General features: G+C 43.8%; 3 protein-coding genes across 6 annotated transcripts in view; 1 reads left to right on the top strand and 2 right to left on the bottom strand.

Annotated features, from left to right (window-relative positions):
• The window catches only part of Sarnp (SAP domain containing ribonucleoprotein), a 55,218-nt gene extending 51,580 nt beyond the window's left edge, over positions 1-3,638 (bottom strand). For both annotated transcript variants that reach the window (XR_003581556.3, XM_027927131.2), the window contains exon 1: positions 3,551-3,638. Coding sequence is in view for 1 of the 2 variants with exons in the window: in XM_027927131.2 (XP_027782932.1) it covers positions 3,551-3,586 (36 nt within the window). In the remaining variant the exon portion in view is untranslated. The remainder of the gene's footprint in view (positions 1-3,550) is intronic.
• A 218-nt stretch (positions 3,639-3,856) lies between these two features.
• Ormdl2 (ORMDL sphingolipid biosynthesis regulator 2) lies at positions 3,857-6,548 on the top strand. 2 transcript variants are annotated; one of them, XM_027927165.3, is made up of 4 exons: positions 3,857-3,995; positions 4,346-5,212; positions 5,372-5,523; positions 6,073-6,548. In XM_027927165.3, exons 2-4 carry the CDS (start codon positions 5,039-5,041, stop codon positions 6,206-6,208), a joined length of 462 nt encoding a protein of 153 aa, XP_027782966.1. In that variant the 5' UTR covers positions 3,857-3,995; positions 4,346-5,038; the 3' UTR covers positions 6,209-6,548. The 2 variants fall into 2 exon arrangements, with proteins under 2 accessions (XP_027782966.1, XP_027782960.1); XM_027927159.3 differs by having other exon boundaries at positions 3,888-3,995; positions 5,038-5,212.
• Positions 6,549-6,765: 217 nt separating this feature from the next.
• Dnajc14 (DnaJ heat shock protein family (Hsp40) member C14) lies at positions 6,766-14,937 on the bottom strand. 2 transcript variants are annotated; one of them, XM_027927104.3, is made up of 9 exons: positions 14,814-14,937; positions 14,326-14,485; positions 14,072-14,168; positions 12,365-13,830; positions 8,938-9,044; positions 8,613-8,732; positions 8,122-8,282; positions 7,929-8,031; positions 6,766-7,745 (listed from the first exon to the last, which is right to left on the bottom strand). In XM_027927104.3, the coding sequence occupies exons 4-9, from the start codon at positions 13,772-13,774 to the stop codon at positions 7,535-7,537; spliced, it is 2,112 nt and encodes a 703-aa protein (XP_027782905.2). In that variant the 5' UTR covers positions 13,775-13,830; positions 14,072-14,168; positions 14,326-14,485; positions 14,814-14,937; the 3' UTR covers positions 6,766-7,534. The 2 variants fall into 2 exon arrangements, with proteins under 2 accessions (XP_027782905.2, XP_027782896.2); XM_027927095.3 differs by lacking the exon at positions 14,072-14,168.
• Positions 14,938-15,249: the final 312 nt, after the last annotated feature.

Raw genomic sequence — 15,249 nt, 5'->3', positions numbered from 1 at the left:
ATAAATCCCAAATCCTCTTTCATTCCCCCCACGTCTGATCTACAAATACTACGATTTTACATCTCAAATTTCTTTCAAATTTGTTCTCATTCTAATAGTTACTATCTTCTTTCAGGTCTTAATATGTTCATTCATTTGACAAACAGTTACTGAGCACCTACAATGTGTCAAGTTTTATCTTAGATACAGGGAAATAATCATGAACAAAACAGAAAGAGTTCTTACACACACACACACCCAGCTTACAATCTAGCAGGGAAACAAAACAACTAGTGGTCAAGTAAACACTGTATAATTTTTTAATAAAAGTATTAGGCCTAGAGAATCATATGAAAAGTTGCCTAAATATATGTGTGAACAGAACCAGGAAGGACTCCTTGTTTGACTGCTATCTGAAGGGTAACTAGTAGTTATAAGAGTTGAAAAGGGAGAGTGGCAGGAGCACTGCAGCCAAAAGTAAACTACAAGTAAGGTTCAGGGTTCCAAAGGAAAGGCACTTCATAGTGATTAAGAATATGAATTTTTTAAAAACATTTTTAGTTGTAGATGGTAACAATACATTTTGTTTGTTTATTTTTATGTAGTGCTGAGGATGGAACCCAGTGCCTCATTTGTGCTAAGGCAAGCTCTCCACCACTGAGCCACAACCCTAGCCCAAGAATATGAATTTTGAAGACAGTTTGGATATGACACCCCATTTATTAACTGTGTGACCTAGGTCAGATTACTATCTCTGGGCTTTGATTTTTACTTTTAAATGAAGATATAGAGATATTTCTTTAATAGGCTTATTATAAGAATCAGATCAGTTAATGTACACAAATGGCTTCAACCAGTACTTGCCACATAGCAAATGATTTGTGTTAGCAATCAATGACACACCCATTTTGAAGAAATGAAATAAAGAAAGATCACTGTAGTAGGCACGTGAGAAATTAAGCTGGATAGATCGGTAGCCATATAATTAAAAGGTTTTAAGCCGGGGAAAATACTATAATAAACATCTAACTGATGAAATCCTTCCCTCTCCAGATTCCATCTTCCACACTGCCAAAGAACACAAACTAATCATATTAGGTTCCTCCATTCAGATTTCCAAAGGCTCCCAGCTCTGCTTATGACTATATGACAAGAATCAGAACTCCTTATACAATTTAGAAGGCCCTTGTCAGTATCACTCCAATTTACATTTTTAATCACAAAATTTATCAACTTTCTAAACTACCTTCAGTCAGCAACGTAAGGCACTTCACATTTCAATCATACAAATGTCTAACAGTTCTCAACACTCTGATACTACTATACTTTTCTGTCTTTCTCCTTTACAACAGTTCCTTTCCTCGTGTTGAACTGGAAGTCTGGTATTGTTACAGTTCAAGCATTTTCAACCACAGTTCAGTCTCTCTTTCCAACTGTGTTAGAATGACTGCATTGCTAAAAAATTTTCAGAAGTTTATAGTTGATGTGGACTTACCTATCAATTCATATTTTTTCTTCCTACTTCAAAGTTTGTTTCTTTCTTCTAAAGTCCCATACTAAAGCCCCAAATTCTCTTCATAAAATTGAAAAGATATTTTTCGAAAGGCAATAAAACCCTAAAGCAACCCAAAAGTCAGGATTACTCTATCAAGATCACCAGTGGAACCAAGCATTAACTATCCAGAATAAAGATTAAAGGCATGGCTTCTTAACCAGAGGTCCACGGACTCCTCAGGTCAATAAGGTATTTTTATGAAGCCCCTCAAATCGCATGCAAAGTATGTGTACATGCCTTTTTCTGGGAAGAGGGTCCATACCTTTCATCAGAGTTTCAAAGATATCTGTGACCTCCAAAAGGTTAAGAAGCACTCTAGAGAAAAAGCAAAGACAAGCAAATATGATTAAAGAATGAGCCCAGTTTAGACCCTCAGGAGTGCCACATGTTCTCTTAGACTGTTAATACTTAAAACCAAGTCAGAGAACATTATGTAAAAGTGACTTATCCAAGTAAATGCAAATTTAATATGGGGCTGATAAATACTGATTTTTATGGAAAAAGGAACTCCACAAAACTCCATAAAAAGTCATGGGGCAGCTGATGACTTAATCTAGGGTTTCAAGAATGGAACAAATAGAAGAAAATATTTGCTCTTCTATTTATATTAATTCTCATTCATCTAAAATTTATCTTCAGTGTCTTATACAAACAGTACAGAAGTACATAAATTATACAAATTGTGTGTGTGTGTGTGTGTATATATATAAACACACACACACACACACACACATAAATGGAAGTTGTTGCTCAGTTTTTCTTACTTGTTACAGTAAATATCAGGAGACTACTGATATCATTTACACATTCCAGCACCATCAAGCTAACAGTAACTCTAAAAACACTAGTACAATTTAGAATCTAATAGTTAAGAAATACGTCGACTTTCACAGAAAGGCTTATGATTAAGGATAGGACCTTTTCCTACATTTACTCCATATTTTTCTTTTCTTTTTTTTAATTCAATCAGGCATTAAAATTTAAAAGATCAGTTTTCAGTTTTCTCTCAATCAGCCTGGTTTGTCCAAGGTTCCCAGAATGACAGGATGAAAACATCTAACGGAAACTACTTGTGAAATCAAAAGTATACACAAATAATCAAGATATTCTTTTAACTCTTCCTAAAAGAAAGTACTCTCTCCTTCCAGGAGAGTATAACAAAACTACCAAGAGTTCCAAAAGATACAACTTAAAACTCTGATTCAGAGTGTCACCCAGTGGAGACAGCAAGAGATGCAGGGTCCATCAAAGATCAAACAGGGCAGAGATAATCTAACCTTGCAACTGTTTTTCAAAAATACTGCAGCTGAGAGTTTCTCTCTGGAGGTTGGGGGTGACCAGAGCGAAGGCTGGCAGTCAGAGGTAAATTGTGAGAAAACTGGAAAAACTTTTAAGCTGAGGTGTTTTATTTTTACAAATTCTTCCAGCTGCCTCATTCCCAGGTCTTTATTATAGGGAGGTCTATATTCTGCGGCCTCACGCAGGTTTCAAAATTTGCCCAGGGGGCGTAAGCCCACCTATAAAAAGGGATTGGAAGCATTTTCTGGATCCTGTTTGGTGACATGTTCCAATAGAAATAAGGAAAAATGGGTATCGTCTGCTAACAGTAGTATCTCAGCTTTAGACAACAGACAGGAAAGTATCAATTCTGGGGAGAAAAACGGGTCCTGGGTCCGGCACAGGGACCGGAGGAGGGACTACTGACGTAATGCGGTTCTGATGAGAAACGAGGAGTTCAGCATAACAGATAGAAGGCATTTGCACGGCCCGGTGAGCAAGGGTGACGGGAAATACAACAACAGGAAGGAAGACGAAATAACAAGTAAAGATACCAATAAAACTGTGAGAAGAAATGGGAAATTAGGGGAGGCCTGGGAAGGGAGACAAAAGAACTACGGCGGGAAATGAAGTGGAAAAGCCTGAAAGAAGGACATTTAGGAAAAGAAGACGCAAGCCACTCTCCAGAATTCAGTTCCCAGAAGAGCCCACCTAACCTCTTCCCTCACTTCGCGGTACCTTCAACTTATGGAGCTCCACCGTCTCCGTCGCCATCTTGTTACCCCTCCACTTCACCAAACCCCACCCCCCGCGCCTCCGCCTCCGGGAGCTCCCGCCTAGGCGTGAAGATTGAAGGCCGACCAATCGTTGCCACTCTTACTCAAACCCCGTACTATAGGCTCTTCCCATTAGTCAATGGCTGGCGTCGCTCTCTTGCCCCTCAGTAACTTTCCCAGCTCTCTGAAAGGTGGGACCCAGAGAAAGGCGGGTTCTGAATTCTCTTAATGACAGAAAGGGCGGCCAATTGTCCGTCTTCATTACAGTCTGCCAACCAATTGGTGGTGACATCGCTGGTTCTGTTCCACCAATAGGGAGCCCGCAGGTGTGGAGGCTACTTCCTGGAGACCACAGGTATAGGAGCTAGCGCCGTGACCCTATACGGACGTGCTCCTGAAGCTGGCAGGTATGGGTTCCGCTGTGGATAGACTGGAAAGGGTTGCGGAGTGAAAATGAAGGGAGGAGGAAAGGGCGGCGGGAGGCGGCACGTGAAATACCGAGAAAGGAGTGCTGAAGAGAGCCCTAGAAAGCCACCAACGAGCGAAAAGAGGGAAGCTAGGAGTTGTATGGGGTGTGCTCAGTACTAGGATTCAGGGAATTTTAGGGAGGGCAAGAGCTGCTTCCTAACTACCTATCCTCTGTGTTAGACCTAGCACTATTTATTTATGATACTGGGATTGAACCCAGGGGCACTGTGCCACTGAGCTACATCACCAGCCTTTTTTTTTTTTTTTTTTTTTTTTTTTTTTTGAGAAGGGGTCTCGCTGAATCACCGAGATTTGCAGTCCTCCTGCCTCAGCCTCCCGAGTGTTAGCACGATTTTAGTAGCCACGTTCAGACTAGAACTGCCCCTAGCAAAACTGGGGCACCACTCAAGGCGCTAAGCTCAGGTCCCTTTCTGGCCCAATTTAGAAACTGGGCAAGTTCTTGTAGCCTCCACGCTTGAGGGAAGGAATGAGGTTACTAGCCGCTGACATGCCTAGAGACAGGTCGGACAAGCCCCAGCGAAAAAGGTGGGGACTCGAGGTAGCTTAACTCTAATCCCTTGTATTGGTCCCGATTTATTTTACTACTCTTCTGGAACTTTGGGTATATGTGGCCTCTTCATCATTCCTTATCCTTAAGAAAGGTAAAGTGAGATACTCCTATTTTCCCCTGCTCCTAGAAGTGGATACCCCAAGCCTAGGCTTACTGCCTTGTTGCAGTTGAAGTGTAAGGATCTGAATAAAAATCACCACATCTCTACAAGAAGGATGGACTATTCTTGGCTTTTCAAGTTTTCCCCCCCTAGTCTTCAGTTTTTCCTTTCTGCATGATAGGGAAATTCTTTGATTCCCAATAGAATTCAGAGAATTTTGGCTCTTCAGGAGATAACTATGGGAAACAAACTCAAACAGGGGTTGAGAGGAAATTGAGTTGGACTCCCACCTGATCCCTCACTGTGGTAGGATGAATGTGGGGGTGGCACACAGTGAAGTAAACCCCAACACCCGAGTGATGAATAGTCGGGGCATCTGGCTGGCCTACATCATCTTGGTAGGACTGCTGCATGTGGTTCTACTCAGCATCCCCTTCTTCAGCATTCCTGTTGTCTGGACCCTGACCAACGTCATCCATAACTTGGTGAGCACTAAAACATGGCCCTTGTACCAACCCTAGGTCTTTCCCAATCGGAAACAAAATCAAATTGGGGACTTTTATCTTCCTTTTGGGGTCTCAGCATAATTCTTGGGTAGAAGGACTACTTTCTATCCCTAACACCATCCTTTTCCCTCTTCCCAGGCAATGTATATCTTCTTACATACAGTGAAAGGAACACCCTTTGAAACCCCTGACCAAGGAAAGGCTCGGCTACTGACGCACTGGGAGCAGATGGACTATGGGCTCCAGTTTACCTCTTCCCGCAAATTCCTTAGCATCTCTCCTATCATACTGTGAGTCTCTGGGGATTAGGGTAGACGCTGGATTAGAAACAGCTCCAAAAACCAGGTGGAATGGCTCATAGAGAAGCTTTTAAAAAGCAGACCGCTCATCTAAGACCCTTTGAAGATACTATGATACACTAGTCCTGAGCCTATAGAGAACAGTAAAAAGTAAAATTCAGTAATCAAGCAATCCTCACTGCCTCCTTGGACACAGGGGAATAGAGAAAGAACTGAAGAAATATGACACCAACTAATTTTACACTTCTAAAAGCAAATAGATTAAGGCAGAAGTGATATTAATCTTCAAAAACTGGGCAGTAGAAGCAAAAAGGACTGAAGCAACTTCAACTATCATTGCCATTTGTCATTAACAACAAACTGACTTGTAATTGCTAGTTAAAGCTACTGTGTGTTTACTCCTTTGTCCCAAAGTAAATACTATTGATATAGCTGGAATATTCTCAGATATCCAAGGATATTTAAAATAAGACACTTCAAAAAAGCAAGAACAGGGATGTGGAAGGCCAACCTCACTCATTCTATTTTTTTTTCTCCCAGCTATCTCCTGGCCAGCTTCTACACCAAATATGATGCTGCTCACTTCCTCATCAACACTACCTCACTGCTCAGTGTACTGCTGCCTAAGTTACCTCAATTCCATGGGGTTCGTCTCTTTGGCATTAACAAATACTGAGGGATGGGGCTAAGAACAGTTCCACGGGCATGGAGAAGGTGCTGGAAAATAAGGCTATAACATCTTCCCCTTTGTGTGTCTTGAAAGTCCGAGAAGTATATAACCTCTCCCCAAACTCTCAGAAAGGGGAGATTGGGAAATGGGGCTCCTGGGCCCAGCCCTGCTATGTGCAAGATTCTTTGAATCCGGAAAAGCAGATGGGGTTAAGAGCCAAATCAACAGGAAGGTATCCAAGTTTGGGCAGCTTGTTTGGTGATTACATTTTTCCATATCTTCCACCCCTACCACCTTCTAGCTTCTGCTTTGTCTTTTCCTTATAATAAAGTAACTTTTTCAGTGATGGCTACAATTCAATCAGCAAGAGATGTAAGGAGATGTCTTCATAATGCTGGGGAGGAAAGATGCAATACAAACTCTTTATATAAAACTGTAAGCAATTTTTTATCCCTTCTCCCTTGGTCCAATAGGAGATCCTCTTCACTCATATAAAAGTAGGGAAAGGATTCTCAAATGAGAAAAAAGGGCTGTAGCTATATAGGCAAAGAAGAAAGGGAAGATACAGGTTGCCAGTTATATATTTATAGAAAGATAATCCCCTGGCTTTAAATAGATATGTACATACAAATATGAACAAACTTAAAAAAATACAAACCCTTGGATCACAAGAGGGCTTCTAGGAACCCCTTATCCTTTCCCCTCACCCAAGGGCACAGGGCATGAGTCTGCTTCTTAAAAATTATTAATTTTGGCCATCCTTGCAGCAATAAGCCTGAAGTGGGATGATTTTCCCACAAGGTAAAAGTCAGAGGAAAAGTTCAGTTTACACTCTTTGAACTCTATGCATCTTCAAAATTAGGGCTACATGCTTTCTTGTTCTGTCTTTTAACTAGTATATCAGAGTAAAGGAGGGGGCTTCCCCCTGAAATGGGTCAAGAAATAAGATAGACTCAGTTTAAAAAGCAGGGGTAGGGTAATATCATCTGCTATAAAAGCAAATGACAAGACAAAGGCATACAGACCCCAGGGAAATACCCAATTCCCATACCTCAAAGGGATACATTGTCCAGCCTAGGTCCAGGCCTTAGGTTCTTTGCTCTAGCCACCCCCTGTTTCTTTGGTATTGTCAGAAGACAAGATTCAGTTCCTGGGTGCTGGGGGAGGAAGGCGAGTGGTTCAGGGGCTTCCTACAAGTACTGAGTGAACAATTTAAGCTTAACATTTTCTCTTTTTAAAATATTTAAAAATAATCAAATCAAACTCCATCCTGTGCTGTACACAGCCCTTTTGACTCCCTGACAATGATTTGAGGAAAAAAGAGAAGGGGCATCAACGTTGGAAGGGCCTCCTCACTTTCTTCCGCCGCTTCGGTTTGGCTTCTCCCTTGGGTACTGTGCTGTTGGGTTTGGAGGCTGCAGTGGCCCCAGGGCCAGGCTGAGGAGCTGCAAAGAAGTTCCCATTGGACATCTGGCCTGGGGGTACTTGAAAGATCCGACTCAAGAAATCCTGAAGGTCAGCGGGAGGGGCATCTGGGGTGGCTCTGAGGAAGAAAAAAAACAATATGACAAGAAATGTTAAGAGTCATATGCTTACTTAAGGTACAGATACATTGAGTTAGTTCCCAAACTTCCTAGAGAGGTACCTAGGTGTTCTAAACAGCAGATCATCTGAAACCACATTCAAAACCAGAATGGTGGATAGGTAATTGAGGAATACCACCTACCTCTGGCGACCACTGGTACCTGGGATCCGAGAACCAAATGAGATGTGATAGGGAACTCTGTGGGTATCTGGGGAGATTCCAACGCGCTGGCATCCAGCCCACTCTGCAAACAGGAGAAATAATTAGCCAAAACATCATAGTTTAGACCATATGCGATGAAGCAAGCCCATATTTCTAGAGGATAGATGTGTACCTGTGATGTCATAGACCTTTCCATCCATCAGTGCAAAGTAGGTAATTTTGAGGCCCAACATGCTTGATTCTGCCCAAAAGTCTCCTTCCTCAGCAGGGTGCAGCCTATTACACTCAGCACAGTATCTGGCACTTTTAGGTTCCCGGTCCATTTCAAACCTCCTGAAATGCAAAACAAAATGATAGTTCCTTGATATTTACCAAGCCTACATACAGCAATGCTAGTAATCTCATCATTGTTGTCAAATATAGCTAAAAGATTTAAAATTATCTCCACTAGGTTGTTACATATGCCTGTTTACACTATGCCCTCAATTTTCTATCTTAGCTAATTTTTCTGTCTTACTGCTAATCTGAATCAACCTCTTGATAGTACGGCTAAGGTACAAACCTCACCATCTGTATCCTAAAATTACCAAAAATACTCAAGAAGAAAGTCTTTGTTACCCAGTTCCTGAGCTGTGGCTGTCCCATCCCTGTCCTATATCATACCTATGCTTTCCTTGGCATCGGCTACACATCATGGTGTTCATTGCTTCCTTCAAGTCATCTTGCAGCTTGGACAGAAACTCGTTCACAGACCGGCTCAACTCATTTTCTGCCATTCGTTTCCTAAAAGAAAGCCTTTGTAAGTCAGAGAATACTGAGGGAGGGACAACAAGAGGGGCATCTATTCACCCCTTGAACTACCTGGCTCATCAGAAGAAAGTAACTGCAGTTCTCTTTGCCTGAGAGCCTCCATCCACAAGTTCAGGGGCCTCTCCCATTGAGGAATTTTCATTTTATCTCACCTAACAATTTCCCATCTCTAACTTACATCTCATATTCCTTCCGCCTTTCAGGGTTGCTGACAATGTCCCAAGCTGCCCGCAAAACCTTGAAGGCCTCTTCAGCCCGGGGATGTTGATTTTTATCTGGATGAACCTACCAGAACAAAGAGATTTAATCACAAATCCATTTCAACCCTCTCCCCATCTTAGGTCTATTCCCATATAACAGAGTTCTCTTTCATCACCCTTTTGAAGATTCAGTATACCTTTTTTTTTTCTTTTTTTAAGTTGTAGATGAACATAGTACTTTTATTTATTTAATTTTATGTGGTACTGAGGATAGAACCCGGTGCCTCACACATGCTAGGCAAGCATTCTACCACTGAGCTACAACCCCAACCCTTCAATATGATTAATTATGCTGGCTTTGCCCCTGGATCTGGGTTCAAATCCCAGCTGTAATTTATGAGCTCTATGACCTTGAATATATCTATCATGAATTTTTTTAAATATTTGTCTTTAGTTGTAGTTGGACACAATACCTTTATTTTATTTACTTATTTTTATGTGGTGCTGAAGATCGAACCCAGGGCCTCACACATGCAAGGTGAGCACTCTACCGCTGAGCCACAATCTCAGCCCCTATCATGAATTCTTAGGAGGATTAAATAAGAATACATGTGCCAGGCATAGTGGCATATACCTATAATTGTAGCTACTCAAGAGGCTGATGCCTCAAATTTGAGACCAGCCTCGGTAATCTAGCAACAACCTTTTTCAAAATAAAAAGGGCTGGGGATATATCTCTGTAGTAAAGCACCCCTGTGTTCAATCCCCAGTACAACAAAAAAAAAGTCTAGGGCTAGTGGTAGGGGGAGTTATTGCACTGAATCTGGCACTAGGGTGACTCACCATCCCAGTTTGCCTGAGACTACCCCAATTTAGCACTGAAAGTTCCACATGTCAGGAAACCCCACAACCTCAAATAGGCAAATAGGGATGGTTGGTCCCTTTACCTGGCACACATATACTAAGCCCTTGCACTTCAGTTTTATAATCAGCCATAAAGAGTTCCAAAGATGCCGGGCATGGTTGCACACGCCTGTAATCCCAGCAAGTTGGGAGGCTGAGACAGGAGGATTGCAGTTCAAGGCCAGCCTCAGCAACTTAATGAGGCCCTAAGCAACTTAGCAAGACTTTGCCTCAAAAAATAAAAAGGGCTGGGGATGGGGTTGTGGCTCAGTGGTAAAGCGTTTGCCCAGCACATGTGAGACACTGGGTTTGATCTTCAACATCACATAAAAATAAAATAAAGGTATTGTGCCCTACTACATCTAAAAATAAAATACTTAAAAAAAAATAGGGGGGTAGGGCTGGGGCTCAGTAGTAGCACACTTGCATAACATGTGAGGCACTGGGTTTTATTCACAGCACTGCATATGAATAAATTTTTTAAAAAATAAAGTTTTATCAACAGCTGAAAAAATATTTTTAAGAGTCAGAATAGCTGGGCATGTAGCTCAGTGGTAAAGAGTCCCAAAGATGTTACATGTTCACACTCGTCCTTTCTCTAACTAGAACATTTTCATATCCAAAACTTTCTACTATAATCTGTTTTTTTGTCTCCAAAATGAAATAGCATATGAAGATATCAGGGACTAGTGTGTGCCTATAATCCCAGTGGCTAGGGAGGCTGACGCAGGAGGAAAGCGAGTTCAAAGCCAACCTCAGAAATTTGGCAAGGCCCTAAGCAACTCAGTGAGACCCTGTCTCTAAATAAAATACAAAAAATGGATTGTGATGTGGCTCTGTGGTTGAGTGTCCCTGAGTTCAATCCTTGGTACCAAAAAAAAAAAAAAAAAATGTCATAGGCTTATAATAATTCAGTCTTTCTTTCATGACAAATAATAACCTCTCTTTCTACAGCTTCCTGATTGTTACTATCCCTGTTCCCAAAAATACAGAGATATAGTGAGTCTCCTCACTGATGCCCACCCCTCCCCCAACAAAGAATGCTATTAAATTCCTACATTCTCAAACTAATATAACAGCCTTTTAGACACGTTCACACAGGGGCCTAGTAAGGTCAGTGAGAAACTCTATAAAAAAAGCTAACAAACTCTTGCCCAAAACAAGAGAGAACTTCAGAGTGTAGGACGCCCACACACAAGAACTTTGGGTGTGTAAAGGGAACTTAACCTTATTTTCACTCCAAGAGAAGTAAGTTGAAAATGAGAATTTTTGTAAGAATTATATCCTGCAGGAGATAACTGCTAAAACACACAAAAAAAGAACTCTACTAGTAGTAACAATCTGAGGGTAAGCAGTTGCTTCTACACTAAGAATATCTTAGGCTATCCACTAAGGGGTATGCATTTTCCAGTTCTTTGGTAAGTTACAGGCCTGATTGTACCATTAATCATTAAGGGAAACTTTGGTTGCCCATTCCTTTTTGGTGTCATGTAGTCTTTGAAGTAATTTGCATACTATGATGTATAACCAGTCCAGCTCCATAACCAATGGAAGTAGGTCTCCATTGCAATTTACACACTTTACTTACATTCATAACAGTTTTAGTTGTAAAAAATATCAATAACAATCATGTATCTAAAAAATAGCAACTTAATACCTACTTCTAATAGCAATTTGACTGCATGCTAGCATTAAACCATTTCCTTCAAGCATATGGAATATCACAACTCCTACCTATACACAACCTTATCACTAAAAGCAACCATACTTTCAGGTACAAATACATATGCATATACTTCTTTGTGATTTATGTTCCATTTTCCTGCCCTTTCATATTCTGGGTTGCTGATCTAGAAATACTATGTTTTTTCTACCTGGTCCTGGAGTAAACATTCAGGTGCACTCCCTGAATCTTCCCAGACTAGATCCACACTTGCCTATCTAGGAGAGACAGCAGGGTTGCCCCATGTTTAAAAATCCTCCTTTATTCAGGGGAGAGCATCTGAGGTACTCTGTGACTAGCAGGCTCTTCCCCACCCTAAAGGGATTTCATCTAGCTATTCCAGGATGAGTGAGTTCAACAATGCTTGCTATAACAAGTTCCAAAGGAGGACAGGGGCAAAAATCATGACAAAAAAATACTTTAAATGGAAGGAAGGTCAGATCCCATAGTACAGAGAATAAGTCTTTATGAGCCAGCCACCGTGGCACACACCTATAATCCCAGCTACTCAGGAGACTAGGCAAGAGGATCATAAGTTTGAGGTCAGCCTGGGCAACTTATTGAGACCCTGTCTCAATATATAAGACACAAAGGGCTGGGGCTATAGTTCAGTAGTAAAGCTCCCCTGGGTTCAATCCCCAGTACCAAAAATGTCCTAAGAATTTTATCCGTCAGCTTCAATTGATTTTCTGAGTTTCCTTTATTGTCTCCCTAAAACTGAAACAGAAAATAAAATATGGAAACAAAGAGGAATAGGAAATACAGGGAAGAGTACTCACCATCACTGCCAGCTGCCTATAGGCCTTCTTCAGTTCAATATCTGATGCTGTGGTTTCAACCCCAAGCACATGGAAAGGGTTTAACTCATCCTCAGGAACCCCAACCATGCTCAAGAGTCGAGCCACTTCCTCTTCAGGATGGCAGTAGCGTCCACTAGCTATAGGTGTATTCCCCTGCCTATTAGTCCTCTGCTTGACCCAGGGCAACTCCAGCCAACCCCACTGAACTATTCTTACCAGCTGCTGCCATGGCCTGCTATCTCTCAGCACAGTCAAGCAATGCTGCAAGGCTGGAGAATCCAGCCAAGAGAAGAGCCAGGTGGCCTTATCCCTCCAGCCTAAACGGTCACCCAGTCCCACCAGAAACCGCCAGCCCAACTGTAGACAGCCCAAAAAGAGGGCCAGTGCCAGGAGCAGCAAAGCACCCAGTAACCTAAGAAAACGGGTGAACAGTCCTACCCCATAGTAAAACCCTTGGCGTAGAAACTGGAACATCATCTGGGCCCAGCCCCCCACCCTCCCTGCCCAGATTCCCACCCAAACTCGAAAAAGGTCCAGATCACTGCCTTTTAGCTGTCTGCATGCATAGATGAGATGGCCACAAGTTTCCACATACTCTCCCACCAATACCAGCAGTTCAATCAGCCACCAAAAGCCTGCCTGTCCAAGCTGACATAGTTCCTCTGCTCCCCACAATCCCAGACCTCTGCGCTTATCTGCCTGACTTCGTTTTCTGCCCAACCGATGTCGACCAGGAGACCTGGGATCTCTACGTCCACCCTCCCGAGTATCCTCCTTGGTTGGAAAGCGATGTCGCTGTCTCCGAGATGGGGGTTTCTTTCCGCTGGACACACGTGAAAAATCACTGGGGAATTTAAGAGGTTCCTCATCATCGTATTCCTCTTCCAACTCTTCATCTTCCCCCAAGGCTGGAGAGGTACAATGGTGACAAAAGTTGCTAGAAGAGCCATCTCCTCCCTCAGAATATGGCCCTTCAGGGACTCCAGGGGTTCCCTGGCAGTTACAAGCAGATGGAATGGAAAGAAAAGAAGGGTTCCCATCCTCTTGGTACCCGACATCATTCTCTCTTGAGAGTTCCTGGTCCACTCCTGACTCTTCTGAAGATGCCCCACTCTGATCAGGGTCCTCTCCTTCCCTAGGTGGTCCTGGACCCCTTGGGGGGCCATGGCTTGGATCCGACCAGTGGGATGGGTTTGGGGGCCGTGTGTACTTAGGACCAGAGTGCTCTGTGAGGCAGCGGGTACCATTAGGAGCAGTCCCTGCTGAGTCCCTGAGTCCTGAGAATGAAAGTATTTCAGGGTCCGCAGAGGATCCTAAAGTCCTGAGGGAGGCACCACCACTTTGGTGGGCTCCACACAACCCTCTTTCTCCAGGGGGCTTCTGGGCCATGACCCCAGGGCTTCCTGAGGGTTTTAGGTCACAGCCATCATTATAAGTTCAGATGCCTGGAACAAAGGTATCAAGATGGGGAAGGTCAAGGTGGGAACCAAGAGAAGAGTTAAACAATCTTAAAGTGGGGACATATTCAGTGTAGGCATCCCCCTCATTATCCCAAGTTTTTCTAGGGCATTCATTAGCCCTAACAATAAGCCAGAACCAGACTAACTGCATCTTTGCTTGACATACATATACATATATACATACATACATACATACACACACACACACACACACACACACACACACCACCGATCTCCGTAGTCTTTCTTCATTCCCCAGGAAGCTATAATCTTCAATCAGGAAGAGAGGGAAGGACGGCAAAGGGTGTGGTCCGGGGGTCACTCTTAAGAAAAAGAGAAAGACGGTAGGAAAGGGGGCGCCGCAGACTGTCAGAAAAGGGTGGGGACTGTGCGGCCCTCAAGGAAAAGCTGGGGGCGGAGCTCAGGGTTGCCCCAGGGAACCCTCTGACCCGCTAGATAGAAGAGGTGAAAGTAACATACCGAAGAGCCGCGGTAACTCCTCCCCCTTGAGCAGCTGGGCCTGGGGCCAGGGGGAGCTACGAGTGCAGCTCCCCCGGCTCCGCCTCCCGTTCACCCTCTGCTTCCGCCTTCCGTCCCCGCCGCGGCCACCGACCTGAGCCTACTTCCACTTCCGGGGTCACTAGGGAAGAGACGGGAAGAAAAAGAAAAAACGGTTGGCAGAGGTGCGAGCCAGTCTAGCTAGCGCCGAGTCGAATTGGAGGCGGACCGGTGGAGCACTGGCCCCACCCCTTAAAGGGCCCTCCGCGTGCTGCAATGGCTGTCCCCGCAGGTTGAGCAAGTCGGTTCTGCAGCAATGCCTGCGGGCTGGGAACAGACTCTCAGAATTGCTCTGGCTGTATTCCTGGGCTTTGCCCAGATTGGGAGATGAAAAACAGCTACCAGGCCACGCATAGTCTGTTTCCTTTGCAGACAAAACGGGGAGCCATGAGAAGCCACCGTCTGGATACCTTCCTTGACGGCTGTAGCCAAGACAGAGGCCCCTTTGTATCCTATAGAGATGGAGCGAAGGAGTGGGTGCCCCTGCCAGCCCCAGCCCTGGCTCTGAAGCGCTGCCCCTCCTTTTCCAGCAGCCCTCAGCCTCCTCCGCTCCTGACCCAGCTGGCGAGCTGCCCCTAATAACTATAGCTCCCACGCCCCGGACCCGCCCCCTCTGGAAGCGGTTCCCACACCGTGTCACAGAGCGAGGCCAGGGGACTGCGAGCGTAGCTCTGCAGGACTCAGAATCACAACCAAGTGCAGCAGAAAACTGCACTAATCTGCGTGCTATTTTGCATCTCATTTGCATTCCGATCCTCTCGGTAGATGTCTACCTTCGCCCCGGTCCCCACGCAGACCCTGCAGAGTCCCCTCAGCGTACATGTGTAGCCTTACAATTCTGTTAGT

Source organism: Marmota flaviventris, chromosome 3 (genome assembly GCF_047511675.1).
Source record: "Marmota flaviventris isolate mMarFla1 chromosome 3, mMarFla1.hap1, whole genome shotgun sequence".
Taxonomy (NCBI): Eukaryota; Metazoa; Chordata; class Mammalia; order Rodentia; family Sciuridae; genus Marmota; species Marmota flaviventris.
This window is presented reverse-complemented; position numbering and strand designations above follow the sequence as displayed.

Coding starts and splice junctions, on each gene's coding strand:
- Ormdl2 (XM_027927165.3), top strand. CDS start 5,039: ATGAATGTGGGGGTGGCACACAGTGAAGTAAACCCCAACACCCGAGTG. Junction 5,213..5,371: donor CCAACGTCATCCATAACTTG/GTGAGCACTAAA, acceptor CCCTCTTCCCAG/GCAATGTATATCTTCTTACA. Junction 5,524..6,072: donor AGCATCTCTCCTATCATACT/GTGAGTCTCTGG, acceptor TTTTTCTCCCAG/CTATCTCCTGGCCAGCTTCT.
- Dnajc14 (XM_027927104.3), bottom strand. CDS start 13,774: ATGGCCCAGAAGCCCCCTGGAGAAAGAGGGTTGTGTGGAGCCCACCAA. Junction 9,045..12,364: donor ATAGGCAGCTGGCAGTGATG/GTGAGTACTCTT, acceptor TTGTTCTGGTAG/GTTCATCCAGATAAAAATCA. Junction 8,733..8,937: donor AGGCGGAAGGAATATGAGAT/GTAAGTTAGAGA, acceptor GCTTTCTTTTAG/GAAACGAATGGCAGAAAATG.